At 45.8% G+C, this 12290-nt stretch overlaps 1 protein-coding gene across 1 annotated transcript in view; it reads right to left on the bottom strand.

Moving 5' to 3' along the window:
- The window catches only part of LOC142934342 (spermatid perinuclear RNA-binding protein-like), a 25094-nt gene extending 21604 nt beyond the window's left edge, over positions 1-3490 (bottom strand). The window contains exons 1-2 of the mRNA XM_076078890.1: positions 3264-3490; positions 1364-1529 (exon numbers count right to left, since the gene is read on the bottom strand). Of these exons, the coding sequence (XP_075935005.1) occupies positions 1364-1529; positions 3264-3457 (360 nt within the window). The 5' untranslated portion in view covers positions 3458-3490. The remainder of the gene's footprint in view (positions 1-1363; positions 1530-3263) is intronic.
- Positions 3491-12290: the final 8800 nt, after the last annotated feature.

Below are 12290 nucleotides of genomic sequence, written 5' to 3'. Positions count from 1 at the left end.
AATGAGCCTCAAACGGTTTCCTCCATTCACGATTCATTAAACCGAGACGTTCAGGCTCCGTGTACGACGTTAGCGGGGACGACATCTGAAGGGTGAATTATTCTACAGTTCAGGAGCTCAACTGAAATAAGAAGTCGGAGCTGTAGAGAGTCTCAGTGGTCAGAGGTTTATCCTGCAGTCTGAGCTTCAGACATCTGAAGATAAATCTCAGGACACTTCCTCTTACATCATCTACACTTCAGACCATCTCTCTGTAGCTCCTACCGACGTTAAATAATCCTTTTATCTGGTGAGAGAATAATAAATGTACGTGAGGCGTCATTGTTCTGGGGACAGGAGGATGTCCTGCTGTCACACAAACTCCTTTCAGAAGTCATTTTTTTATTCATCTTTATGATTTGCAACAACATATTTGTGTGTGCAGCGGTTTCATGGGAGGTGTAATAGAAAGCAGCGCTGGTATTTCTGCGATGGTTTTTAAGTTACTGAAGTTAATCCGCCGCTGATCTCGCAGCAGATTTGACTGAATAATGAGCGTCACATGAAGACTCTGATCCAACGCTGACTGAGTGAGTTAATGAGCAGCAGGCTGAGAAGATTACGGGTTGAGACCGTAAAACATACCAACGCGCCTCAATGTGTGAGTCGGACTCGGTTGAGTGGATCCTTTTGTGACTCTAGTTCATGTTTTAATATTATAATATATTGATAGTTGTTGTGTACTTTTACATTCTTAGAAAGCTAAATATTAAATACTTATTGCTCTAAATGCTCTGATTTGATGATCGATGCTTTGTTTTCTACAGGAGGATTATCATCACCTTTTGTTGTGCTTTTATTCATCCAGTTTAGGACAGAACTCTTATTTCTATGTAAGGTCGACTTGAGTTAATTTCTCAGAGAATGCTGAACGTACAGCGACGTAGATCATTAAGATGTGTCGACATTAGTGTGACAATATAATCTGAGAGCTTCTCACGGGCTCATTTGGTTCCTGTATCACCTCACTGATGAACACACGCCCACCACCACAGCTAACGGGGTGCTTTCATCTTTTAAAGCTTCTTTTACCTTCTGCTGTTCTAATGCGTCTCGAGGTAAACACGAGCACAACGGTGTGAGAAAACAAAGAGAGGTTTCTGCACCTTTGTGTGACTATATTTAAAGTATGAATAATTCTGAATGTATTATATATTGTGCCGTCTACCACATGTTAGTACTTGTACTGTTATTCTTCTCGTCGTCGTCCTCAGAATGAAGAACTTCCTGGTTGTTCTCTGTGGATGAGTTTCTACTGAACCTCCGACCACAAAAACGCCTTCTTTAGGACCTCCTCAGAGATGGAGGCGTGGCCTGAGCGCACCTGGATCTGCAGCGGGAGGTTGGCGCTGACGGTGTAGAGCAGCAGCTTGGTGGGTTTCTCTCTGCACATCAGAACCAGCTCCAGGTCCAAGTCCCCTTTGATCAGCAGGCCTTTGGCCACCAGGCCGACGCGCGTCACCCCGCACAGCGCCGGCGTCCGGTCGGGCCTGAAGGACACGAACACACATACGGACTGATTGTGTTTCTAAATGGACAAACGATGAACCCTCTGACCCACAAGGTGGTCACGTTGTTCTCTCTGTGGTCTTGATCTTCACTGTAGTATAAAGTCCTGCTCCTCTGTGGAGACAGAAGCATCATGACTAGAACCATCCTCTCCTCTCCTCTCTCTCCTCTCCTCTCCTCTCCCCTCCTCTCCTCTCCTCTCCTCTCTCCCCTCCTCTCCCCTCCTCTCGCTCCCCCTCCCCTCCTCTCTCTCCCCCTCCTCTCCCCTCCTCTCTCTCCTCTCCTCTCTCTCCCCTCCTCTCTCTCCTCTCCTCTCTCTCCCCTCCTCTCCTCTCTCTCTCCTCTCTCTCCCCTCCCCTCCTCTCTCTCCCCTCCTCTCCTCCCTCCCCTCCTCTCTCTCCTCTTCCTCTCTCTCCCCTCCTCTCCTCTCCTCTCTCCCTCCTCTCCACCCTCCCCTCCTCTCGCTCCCCTCCCCTCCTCTCTCTCCCCTCCTCCTCCCCTCCTCTCCCCCTCCCCCTCCTCTCTCTCCTCTCCTCTCTCTCCCCTCCCTCTCCTCTCCTCTCTCTCCCCTCCTCTCCCCTCCCTCTCTCTCTCTCTTCTCTCTCCTCTCCCCTCCTCTCTCTCTCTCTCTCTCTCCCCTCCCCTCCTCTCTCTCCTCTCCTCTCTCTCCCCTCCTCTCCTCTCCTCTCTCTCCCCTCCTCTCTCTCTCTCTCTCTCTCCCCTCCCCTCCTCTCTCTCTCTCTCTCTCTCTCCCCTCCCCTCCTCTCCTCTCCTCTCCTCTCCTCTCCTCTCTCTCCCCCTCCCCTCCCCTCCTCTCCTCTCCCCTCTGCTCTGTGTTCACTTCCTGAACTTCAGTCAAAGTGTCTCCTCCTTGTTGTCACATGACTGTTGGTCTCAGTCGAGTCAATCATGGCTTCATAGCTGCATTGAGGATCATTGAATGTTTTATACAGACTCTGGTTAAAGCACACGGTTGGTTTGTGACGAGATTTTAAATGAGATGTAGAATAACATGTTTTTGATGAAATATCACAATTTCAGGCTTAGTTTTCAGTTTCTCTTTCTGACTGAAGCGCTCGTCACACATGACGTGTGTCTAATGTTGTTCAGCTTCTGGCGAGGATGAAGGGCGGAGTTTTGGCGAATGTTTAAAGAAAACATGCTTTCCAATCCTGCCGGCGGGTTTTGGGATTCAGAGGGTTAAAGAACGAATTCATGTTCCAAGTCTGTCCAGATACAAAGTTCACATTCCTCATGAACAATCAAAGAGTTACTGGTTCTTCCTGTAATACGTTCTTCTCTCCAGACTAGCCTTAAGATGATTACACTAGTGCGAGTCAGAGGAATCTTCCTCCTGGTCGTCATGTCGGGTGTTATGTCACTATTTGTTATTTATGAAAAAGTGGTTCCCACTGATGGCGACCAAAAGCCAAGAATCGGATGTTAACATCATGTCCAACATTATGTGATAATCTCTGTGATGACATTGCAGACTACATATCTATAATACAGAATGTTTCTGTGTTTCTGTCCACAGAGACGCTTTGTTAATCCAGAACCTCTGTGTGGATGTTTAGGCGACGGGCCAAACGTTGATCATTTATGACTGTTTGTTGAGCTTGTTTAATCATCCAATCATCCCCCCCAGAGGGTTAATCAACGCGGTACAACATGAAATAAAAACATAAAATAAAAACACGTCCAGTGTGACATACTTTGTCTCAGCAGCGTCCTCCTCCACCTTCTTGTCCCCGGCCTCGTCGTCGTTAGCGGAGGTCTTCCCCGAGGACTCGTTGAGGCCGTCCATCCAGTCGGAGACCTTCTTGAGGGCTCCCTCCACGGTGGACACCAGCGTCTGCACGGCCTCCAGCTCCTCCTGCGCCGGGTAGATGCCGGCGTGCTTGGCCATGACGTGACGGTCGTCGTTCGCAAATGATCGGAACGACCTCTGGGGAAAAGAGACATTAACGTCCTTTTTAAAATTAATTTCAGGCACGTCTTCACTTTCAGCTAATGCTCATATGAATCACACAGACGGAGCAGGTGGAGGTTCAGATGGAAGCTCAAGGACATTCAGAGAGGACACTAAATGGACTTCAGCAGGAATTAAACCCGAGGCCTTTACGACCTGTGAGACGGTCAGTGTCATCAATCAGCATGAATGTCATCGGTGAGCTCGCACTACTTAAAGAGCCGGTACCTCTTAGAGCAAAACGCCGGAAAAGTGGTCTGTTTGACTCTAAATGGACCATAATGTACTAAATGAACATCATGCTGTATTGAAGAAGACTTGAAACTAGAGATTGAGACCATAAACTCATGTTTACAATGTTTACTGAGGTAATAAATCAAGAGAGAAGTAGAGTCATTTTCTCATAGACTTCTATACAACCAGAGGAGTCGCCCCCTGGTGGACACTAGAGAGAATGCAGCTTTAAAGCGCTGGCTTCACATCTCAGCCTTTGATAATGCAGCCTCACACTTCAAGCACTTATCTGATGCTCATTCAGAGGTTATCTCCTGCTGTCCACATACTTTTGGCCGTATAAGTAGGTGTAAATCCCAAATTTCCTCCACATGCTTCACGTCTACATTTCAAAGCATATCTCACATTATTCAGCTGCTTTTCATCTGCTGTAAAGCCGCTCTCTCGGCCGGGTTAAAGGTCATCGATTCTCAACTATCGGACCACCGGTCTCACAGGTTATTATCGTCGTCGTCGCTCTGTTTCACTGCAGAGAAACTAATCCTACATGTGTTGACGGTGAACTCGCAGGAGGAAGCAGCAGACGGAATCCACAGCAAAATAGATTTTCTTTGAACTTTGAACACGTTTTTTTAATTCAACGCCTGGTGCTGCTTCCCCCCCCCCCCCCCCCCCCCATCGACTTCCTCGCTCAAGACGTTCTGGTGCAAAACGCAGGAGCTTGTTTTTTGGGGTTTCATCGTGACAGCAACACCTGAAGCGATCTGATGCTGCTGCCAATCTCTCCGCCTGGCCTAGATAGCGCCGCCGTTACTCACCATTAACATGTATGACATGTACTGAAGAGGGCTGGAGCCTCTGAGAGGGGAGAGAAGAGAAGAGGAAGAAACACGCTGATGTGCTGAACTAGCTCCAGCATCAAACGATGCTTTCGGTCCAAGGTCAAACTGTTACCTCTCTCTCTCTTCCCTCCTTCCTCTTCATCTCCCATCCTCTCTCTCTCTCTCTCTCTCTCTCTCCCCCCTTCCTCTTCCTCCCCTCTCTCCCGTGTAAGCACACCCTCATTACGGTGAGTTATTTATGATGGCGCTTCAATAATTCATGGCCACGAGTCTCAGGGGAGGGAGGGGGGGGGGGGGTTGGTTGCTGGAGTTGTGAGGGTCATTCATCACGACCTCGCTGATCTCTTGCCGAACTGCCGGGGGGGGGGGGGGGGGGGGGCATTCGAGGCAGCGTCAACAACCACGACACAACAAGACGTACACAGAAACATTACGAGATTTAAATGAGAGGTTAAAGACTTCCACGGCCCCCCGACTCTGATTCTGTATCGGGGCCCTTTTGTTATTTGTTACAAGACAGACGTTTGTTTTCAGGCCCTTCGCCGCAAATTACAAGATAACGACGTTCATTCATTCATTCAATCATTCAATCATTCATTCCACTTTAATTAATTCCACTGCGGGGTTTTTGTCAGCGGATGCCATTTACTTAAATCTTGACGCGCGCATCAGAAATAATTCCTTTCACATTTTCCTCCCGGGAGGATCGACATGTGACACACACACACACACACACACACACACACACACACACACACACACACACACACACACACACACACACACACACACACACACACACACACACACACACACACACACACACACACACACACACGCTCGGTTTACAGAATATATGAAAACGTGCGGAGCATCTGTGAAGGCAACCGACAACACACTTCAAAATGACTTCATGCAACGGTTCTGTTCTTCTAAAAATGATTCATCTCCATCTGTGTGCTGAAGAATAACATACATCATGATATACAGGAATATATATCTATATAATATATGTATAAATATATATATATATAATATATGTAGAAATATATATCTATATATATTTTTACAGCTAGTTTGTGAAGCCTAAAATAGTTTTCATGGGTCAGGAAAGTACCAGCAATGGCTAGAAAACACACAGCGTCAACAAACAGACGCTCACCATGTCCAGGCAGTGGGGGGGGGGGGGGGGGGGGGGGGGGTCTAGGTGAGGACCAGGGTCCCGGCACTCCACCTCTTCATGCAGTCGGACGTCTCTCGGCTGTCGGCCTCTCGGTCAGACTCTCACTGTAGGAAGGAAATTAAAAATAACTCCAACGGTAAGACATTTGTTCTGAACGTTGTATTTCTCTATTGTACATCAACATTCAGAGGAAACACGTCAAGCCCCCCCAAGAAGACCACCATCCAAGAACACCGACGTTTATATTACTGCCAAACGCTGGAACTACAACCTCCAGGTTCATCACCACAAACACTTTTCCCCACAGACGTATATTGAGAAGAAGACGTCTGTAACTCAGTGGATAATTGCAATATTTTAAGTAAATCAACTTCTGATTAGTAACACTTGTAAATGCCCTTATTTAAATCATTAGGTCCTACAAATGTTAAAATTCATTAATAGCTGAATCCAGAGTTATTTCCTGAGGACGAGGCTGGGCCGAGGGCTAAAGGAGACGCTAGTGAGCATGCTCTGTGCACCCAGTGGTGCTGAAGATTACCGGAATATCGGGATTTAATGTACATTTTATACGTGAAAGTCAACCGCCTCCGAACGCCGTTTCCAGTCCTCGTCACACATCCGTGACACACGTTCATGTGTCGTCTTCCTTCGGTGATGCAGCTTTAACCTTCTGTATTTGTTGCCTATAATGTCGGTGATCCTGATTTAAAGCTTATTCTAAGCTGCTCTGAATGAGCATCAGCTGCATGTGAGGCTGCATCATCGAAGGCTGAGAAGATAATCCTGAAAGTCAGAGTCACGAACAATTGTGCTTCATGTTTCACAACAAGTAATCCCAACACACTTTCACGTGCTTTATTGTTGTCATACATGTGTCATATATCAGTGTCACTCAGCTCGTGTTGCTCTGTGTTGAGTTAATGATTTTACTGAACAGATGCTTCCTGTTTAATATGGGACATTTACAGAAACATCTTCTCCTGATTAAAACCTTCAACAACCTTGATTTTTAAAACCACTTTGAGTCTGATGCCGCTGTGAAACTGTTTAAACGTTATCCGGCCACATTAAATGACTGAATGTGTGCCCCACTGTTAAATGCATCAGATGAAGCAGCTTTTTGCCACACGAGGTCAAACACTGATGAGACGTGAGTCAATTAGATTCTCCGTCACCGTGACCCCGTTTTAACGAACAGAGCACAGCTGACGGCGGCTCCTTATTGTGATCGTGTGTTTAGAAATAAACTGTTCTGAAGAGAAAAATCAGGAAAAATGGTGTTGATCAATACAGCTGCTGAGCTTTCTGCCTTTTCATAAAGACCCCTCGTTCAAGCTCCAAAAAAGATAATAAAACTCCCCAAACAGCAGAACTTCAAAGCGCTTACAACTGCTCAATAATGGAGGACGCTCTACGTGTGAGAGAGAGCGGAGAAGTCAACACATGAATGCTAACGAGACTCGTTCTCACGCCGACGGTGAGAGAGGAGAGAGCTGGATGATGCATCACCTCTTCACATCTTGTCATTGACTGTCGATGACTGCGGAGGAGGAAGAGGAGGAAGAGGAGGAAGGTGATGTGGAGGCAGATCGAGGGCGACATGTTGTGAGCCACCTTCACACATGCAACCTTGAGATAATAATTAAAGAAATCACCCGGAGGACGCAAACATCTGAATCATTTGGACCGGACATTAAAGCAGACTCTACGCAGTACAAAGTCTAACGCGTGATGTCCTGATGTGAGAATAAACGTTTCCAATGCAGCTGAATGCGAAACCAGGAAGAAAACAAACACACGAGGATGAAGAAGAGGAGACATTTACAAAAAGAATAAGCAATGATGATGTCAGACAAATTCAAGAAATGGTCATAAGACTCGGTTGTTTATGACAAAATTAGGAACCCGATACGTGACCGAGGTGTAATCACCTCCGGCTCTGCCGAGTGAAGCCGATGCTTCATGTGTTAAAGCTGCATTCTCTCTAGTGTCCACCAGGGGGCGAATCCTCTGGTTGTATAGAAGTCTATGAGAAAATGACTCTACTTCTCTCTTGATTTATTACCTCAGTAAACATTGTAAACATGAGTTTATGGTCTCAATCTCTAGTTTCAAGTCTTCTTCAATACAGCATGATGTTCATTTAGTACATTATGGTCCATTTAGAGTCAAACAGACCATAAAGCAGGGAATGCTTTAGGGCGGGGCTACTGTGATTGACAGGTCTCTACCAGAGACCTATACGGCGTCTCTACGTCACTCCTCAGTCCAGATATGGTCACTTCCTGTTCATCGGTTCCAAAAAACAACAAGATGGCGGTTCATATGAGAGCACAGCTATAGATTACTTTACTTGAGACCAACGTAAGTGACAAGCTTCTGAATTCAGACGTTGCACTCATTGTCAACAGATCTTTATAGATTAACTGGGTTGTAGGCAGATTAAAACACACACATTACTGTGGACGTACCTCATGTTTAAAGCTGCACATGTACTGTACATCACTTTTGTTCCTGCAGAACATGATACAAGATATCAGCTGCTCCAACCGAAAACACTTCAGTCACGGAGAATAAACTACAAAGCAAAATCTGTGATCCTAAATCATTTTCACTTTTAATTCATCTTAATTAAATCCTCCTGCAGGCCAGAGGCCACATCTTACAATGTAAAGATGTGCCCAGCATGTAAATCAGTCGATTAGTCTACAACCAGACGTTAAACACAAACACACGATGACTTTTGTCTCTGTGACTGAAGCGATAGAATAGAATTAACAGAGCGTCCTGATAGTTGGCTCGTTGCAGCAGCTCTCTCTCTTCTTGTCTGAACGACGAGACGTTCAGGTGAGAATTAAAATCAATACAAAGCAAAGAAACAGGAAGCAAAGACGAATAAAAGCACCAGGACCTCCATCCACACAGTATCCTGCTGCACTCTGCATAAATCCCTCCACGTCGACTCATTTTCTAATAACCTTTCATCTCCCTGAAGAGGGGGGGGGGATTAAACGGAGATAATTAAGAATACAGCGATGACTTTTTAAGGGCGTTGACGGCGCAGCAGATGGCGAGCTCAACGTGCGGTGAAAGAGACAATGCTGATTTAAAAAAAAGTATAATTAAATAAAGAAACGAGCGAGAAGCAGGGACGTGTTTATGAATACAGACGTTCTACACGACTCAGAGTGCTGCTGACGGGCTCTACGTGAATAAAAAGCCAAAAGAGTGAACGCGTAAACACTTTAACACAGTTCCAGCCCATCACCAGACAATAAGTGAGAGACACTTCACAACTTCACATCTTCAGTGGGAAACAAAAAAAAAACGTCGGAGCTCTTTAATTTTTATTTAAACCAAACGGCAGTTAACGTCATTAAACTGCAGACGAAGACACATGTTTGCAGTGATTAAGCAGCGACAGCTGATTGAGGTCCTTTAGAGGTTAGTGACGTGTTGCAGACGTCGTGGGTGTAAATTAAAGCTGGACTCGGTTGGCGGAGGGATACAAACCACGAGGAGGTAATTCTAGCTTGAAATGTTTTGAGCCTCAACGATGATCGCCGGAAACGTTCTGGAACCAGAGAGCAGGATGCAGAGTGAAGCGTCCTCACCAGCCTAACACATGGAAGAGATGGCCAGTACTGCGAGGGAGTCCACCGAAGTATGAATGATGCTTTCAGAACAACAAACAACAAACAACAAACAACAAGAACGTTTGACTCGTGCAACAGAAGCACGTAGCTTCTATACAATCTGACGGGCAGTTGCTGTAACACCGGGGTCAGAGGTCAGACTGCAGTCCTGCTATAAACACATCTCTCATCCTGCTGCAATGCACTCTGGACCAATAAATAAATAAATAAAAAAATCCAGCAAATGGCTTCATCCCCTCCTCAGGTACTCCCCCCCCCCCTCTAATGCCTCTCCCGTCCCCCGGCCTCCATTTTCAGGGAGGTGAGATGAACTGTTATTCCGGCTCCGTGTTTATTTAGGTCGTTTTCACTGCGGGGAACTTTTTTATGAGCCGGCTTTTATGTTCACACAAGCCTTCAAATAATAACCCCCCCGTGCAATCCTGCCAGCTCGCACCGGCGGGATGGGAAGTCAAAAAAGAGAGAAAGAAGGAGAAAGGCCTCGTTCTCTGTTATAAAGCTTTGGTGACGAACATTTGATCCGACAACACAAGGTGCTGCACACACTCCCGTAATAATAATACATTCTTCTGGGGCGATCACATTTCTCAAAGTACTGAGTGCTCAAAGCTCCAAATCATAAGAAATAGTAGTTTTATATGAAATGTAAAGAGGACGGCAGGCGTGTGGAGCTGCTCGTTGGCAGACGGAGCAGAGAGACCTTCAGGTAACGAGATACACTGACGAACACGGAGACACATTCTGGTAAATTACCCCGTTTATTTGCAGTATGAAGCGGACACGACAGCGTTACCATTGTGTGTGTGTGTGTGTGTGTGTGTGTGTGTGTGTCTGTGTGTGTGTGCGCAGATCTCAGGAAATTAAGATTCAGGATGTGTGTCATATTTCTGCAGAGACAGAATATTATTATGTGTTCTGTTATAATAAACTATAGCTATAGTTTAAAAAAAAACATTTCTGTGATCCTCTGATTGGATTCTACCCAAATAACTCACACGTATACTTCACATTCATCATGCAGACACTTTTATCCAGAGCAACTTCAATGTGGTGATTATTTATACATTAGATTTCTGTTCGCCAGCTTCCAACAAAGACACAAAGCTTGTGTGAGTAAAGACCTAGTCACATGATTTAGAAAATGCTCCATAAGTGAAGTCTACTCAAATTTACCATCAGCTATTATCAAAAATATGATGTACTACTATTACTACTATGATATAGATATATTTATGTATAAATCATCCAACATGCTTTCATTAAGAATTGTCTTTAACGCTCGAAGGACGGGAGCGAAGAAACGAAACAAATCACAAGGTACCAATCCTATCACATGACCTCACAAGGTGCCAATCCTATCACATGACCTCACAAGGTACCAATCCTATCACATGACCTCACAAGGTACCAATCCTATCACATGACCTCACAAGGTACCAATCCTATCACATGACCTCACAAGGTGCCAATCCTATCACATGACCTCACAAGGTACCAATCCTATCACATGACCTCACAAGGTGCCAATCCTATCACATGACCTCACAAGGTACCAATCCTATCACATGACCTCACAAGGTGCCAATCCTATCACATGACCTCACAAGGTACCAATCCTATCACATGACCTCACAAGGTACCAATCCTATCACATGACCTCACAAGGTACCAATCCTATCACATGACCTCACAAGGTACCAATCCTATCACATGACCTCACAAGGTACCAATCCTATCACATGACCTCACAAGGTGCCAATCCTATCACATGACCTCACAAGGTGCCAATCCTATCACATGACCTCACAAGGTGCCAATCCTATCACATGACCTCACAAGGTGCCAATCCTATCACATGACCTCACAAGGTACCAATCCTATCACATGACCTCACAAGGTACCAATCCTATCACATGACCTCACAAGGTACCAATCCTATCACATGACCTCACAAGGTGCCAATCCTATCACATGACCTCACAAGGTGCCAATCCTATCACATGACCTCACAAGGTGCCAATCCTATCACATGACCTCACAAGGTACCAATCCTATCACATGACCTCACAAGGTGCCAATCCTATCACATGACCTCACAAGGTGCCAATCCTATCACATGACCTCACAAGGTACCAATCCTATCACATGACCTGTGTGTTTGGTGACGTGGTGGGGTAAACTAAAGTACTCCAAAAGCTCGACACCCCGAAACAAACACAGACACCCTCTTGTAATCTGTGGATCTCCGCTCCATGTTACTGGTGACCAGTGTGCACAGACTCTGCTTCCTCAGACATGTTTAGCTCTGTCTGGAGAACACTGACGGATTACTTTCAGTGGAGGATGTTGACGGGAGGTCAGGAGCGTAAGAACTACTTCTTGTGCACCAGAACAATGCGAGCCGTGACTTGACCTCCGGGTCCTGATGTGTTTCAGGGAGCTGTAACTCGGCACATTGGAACATATTTCATCGGCTGCACAAATTCCCTGTGATCTCCTCACAGAGCCGGCGAGATACCGACTCTGCTGCAGAGCCCATAAAGCTGACTACAGACTGCCAGGGTTATATAAGAGACAGCCACAGCTGGCAGGGAGGGGGGCTGCAGAGGAAAAAGACACACAGGAAGAAGGCTGGTACCTTTAAAAACACCGTAGTAATCTCTCAGCATGCTGTGATTCCTACAGCCTGAGCAGCAGCCGAGGAGACGTGAAGCTCAGATTCACCTTCCTTTAATCTTTACATTCTGTTTATTACAGTGTTGAATTAAAACGATATTTTTAGCGCAGCGTGAGACACAAAGATGTGATTTAGTAGAGGAGAAAGAAAGCCTAAAAGATCGGCGGTGAGTAAA

The sequence above is a fragment of the Anarhichas minor genome, unplaced genomic scaffold (assembly GCF_050575085.1).
Source record: "Anarhichas minor isolate MPS153535 unplaced genomic scaffold, ASM5057508v1 ptg000068l, whole genome shotgun sequence".
In the NCBI taxonomy this organism is placed as follows: domain Eukaryota; kingdom Metazoa; phylum Chordata; class Actinopteri; order Perciformes; family Anarhichadidae; genus Anarhichas; species Anarhichas minor.
The sequence above is the reverse complement of the archived record's forward strand: the minus strand, read 5'-3'. Positions and strand labels throughout refer to the sequence as shown.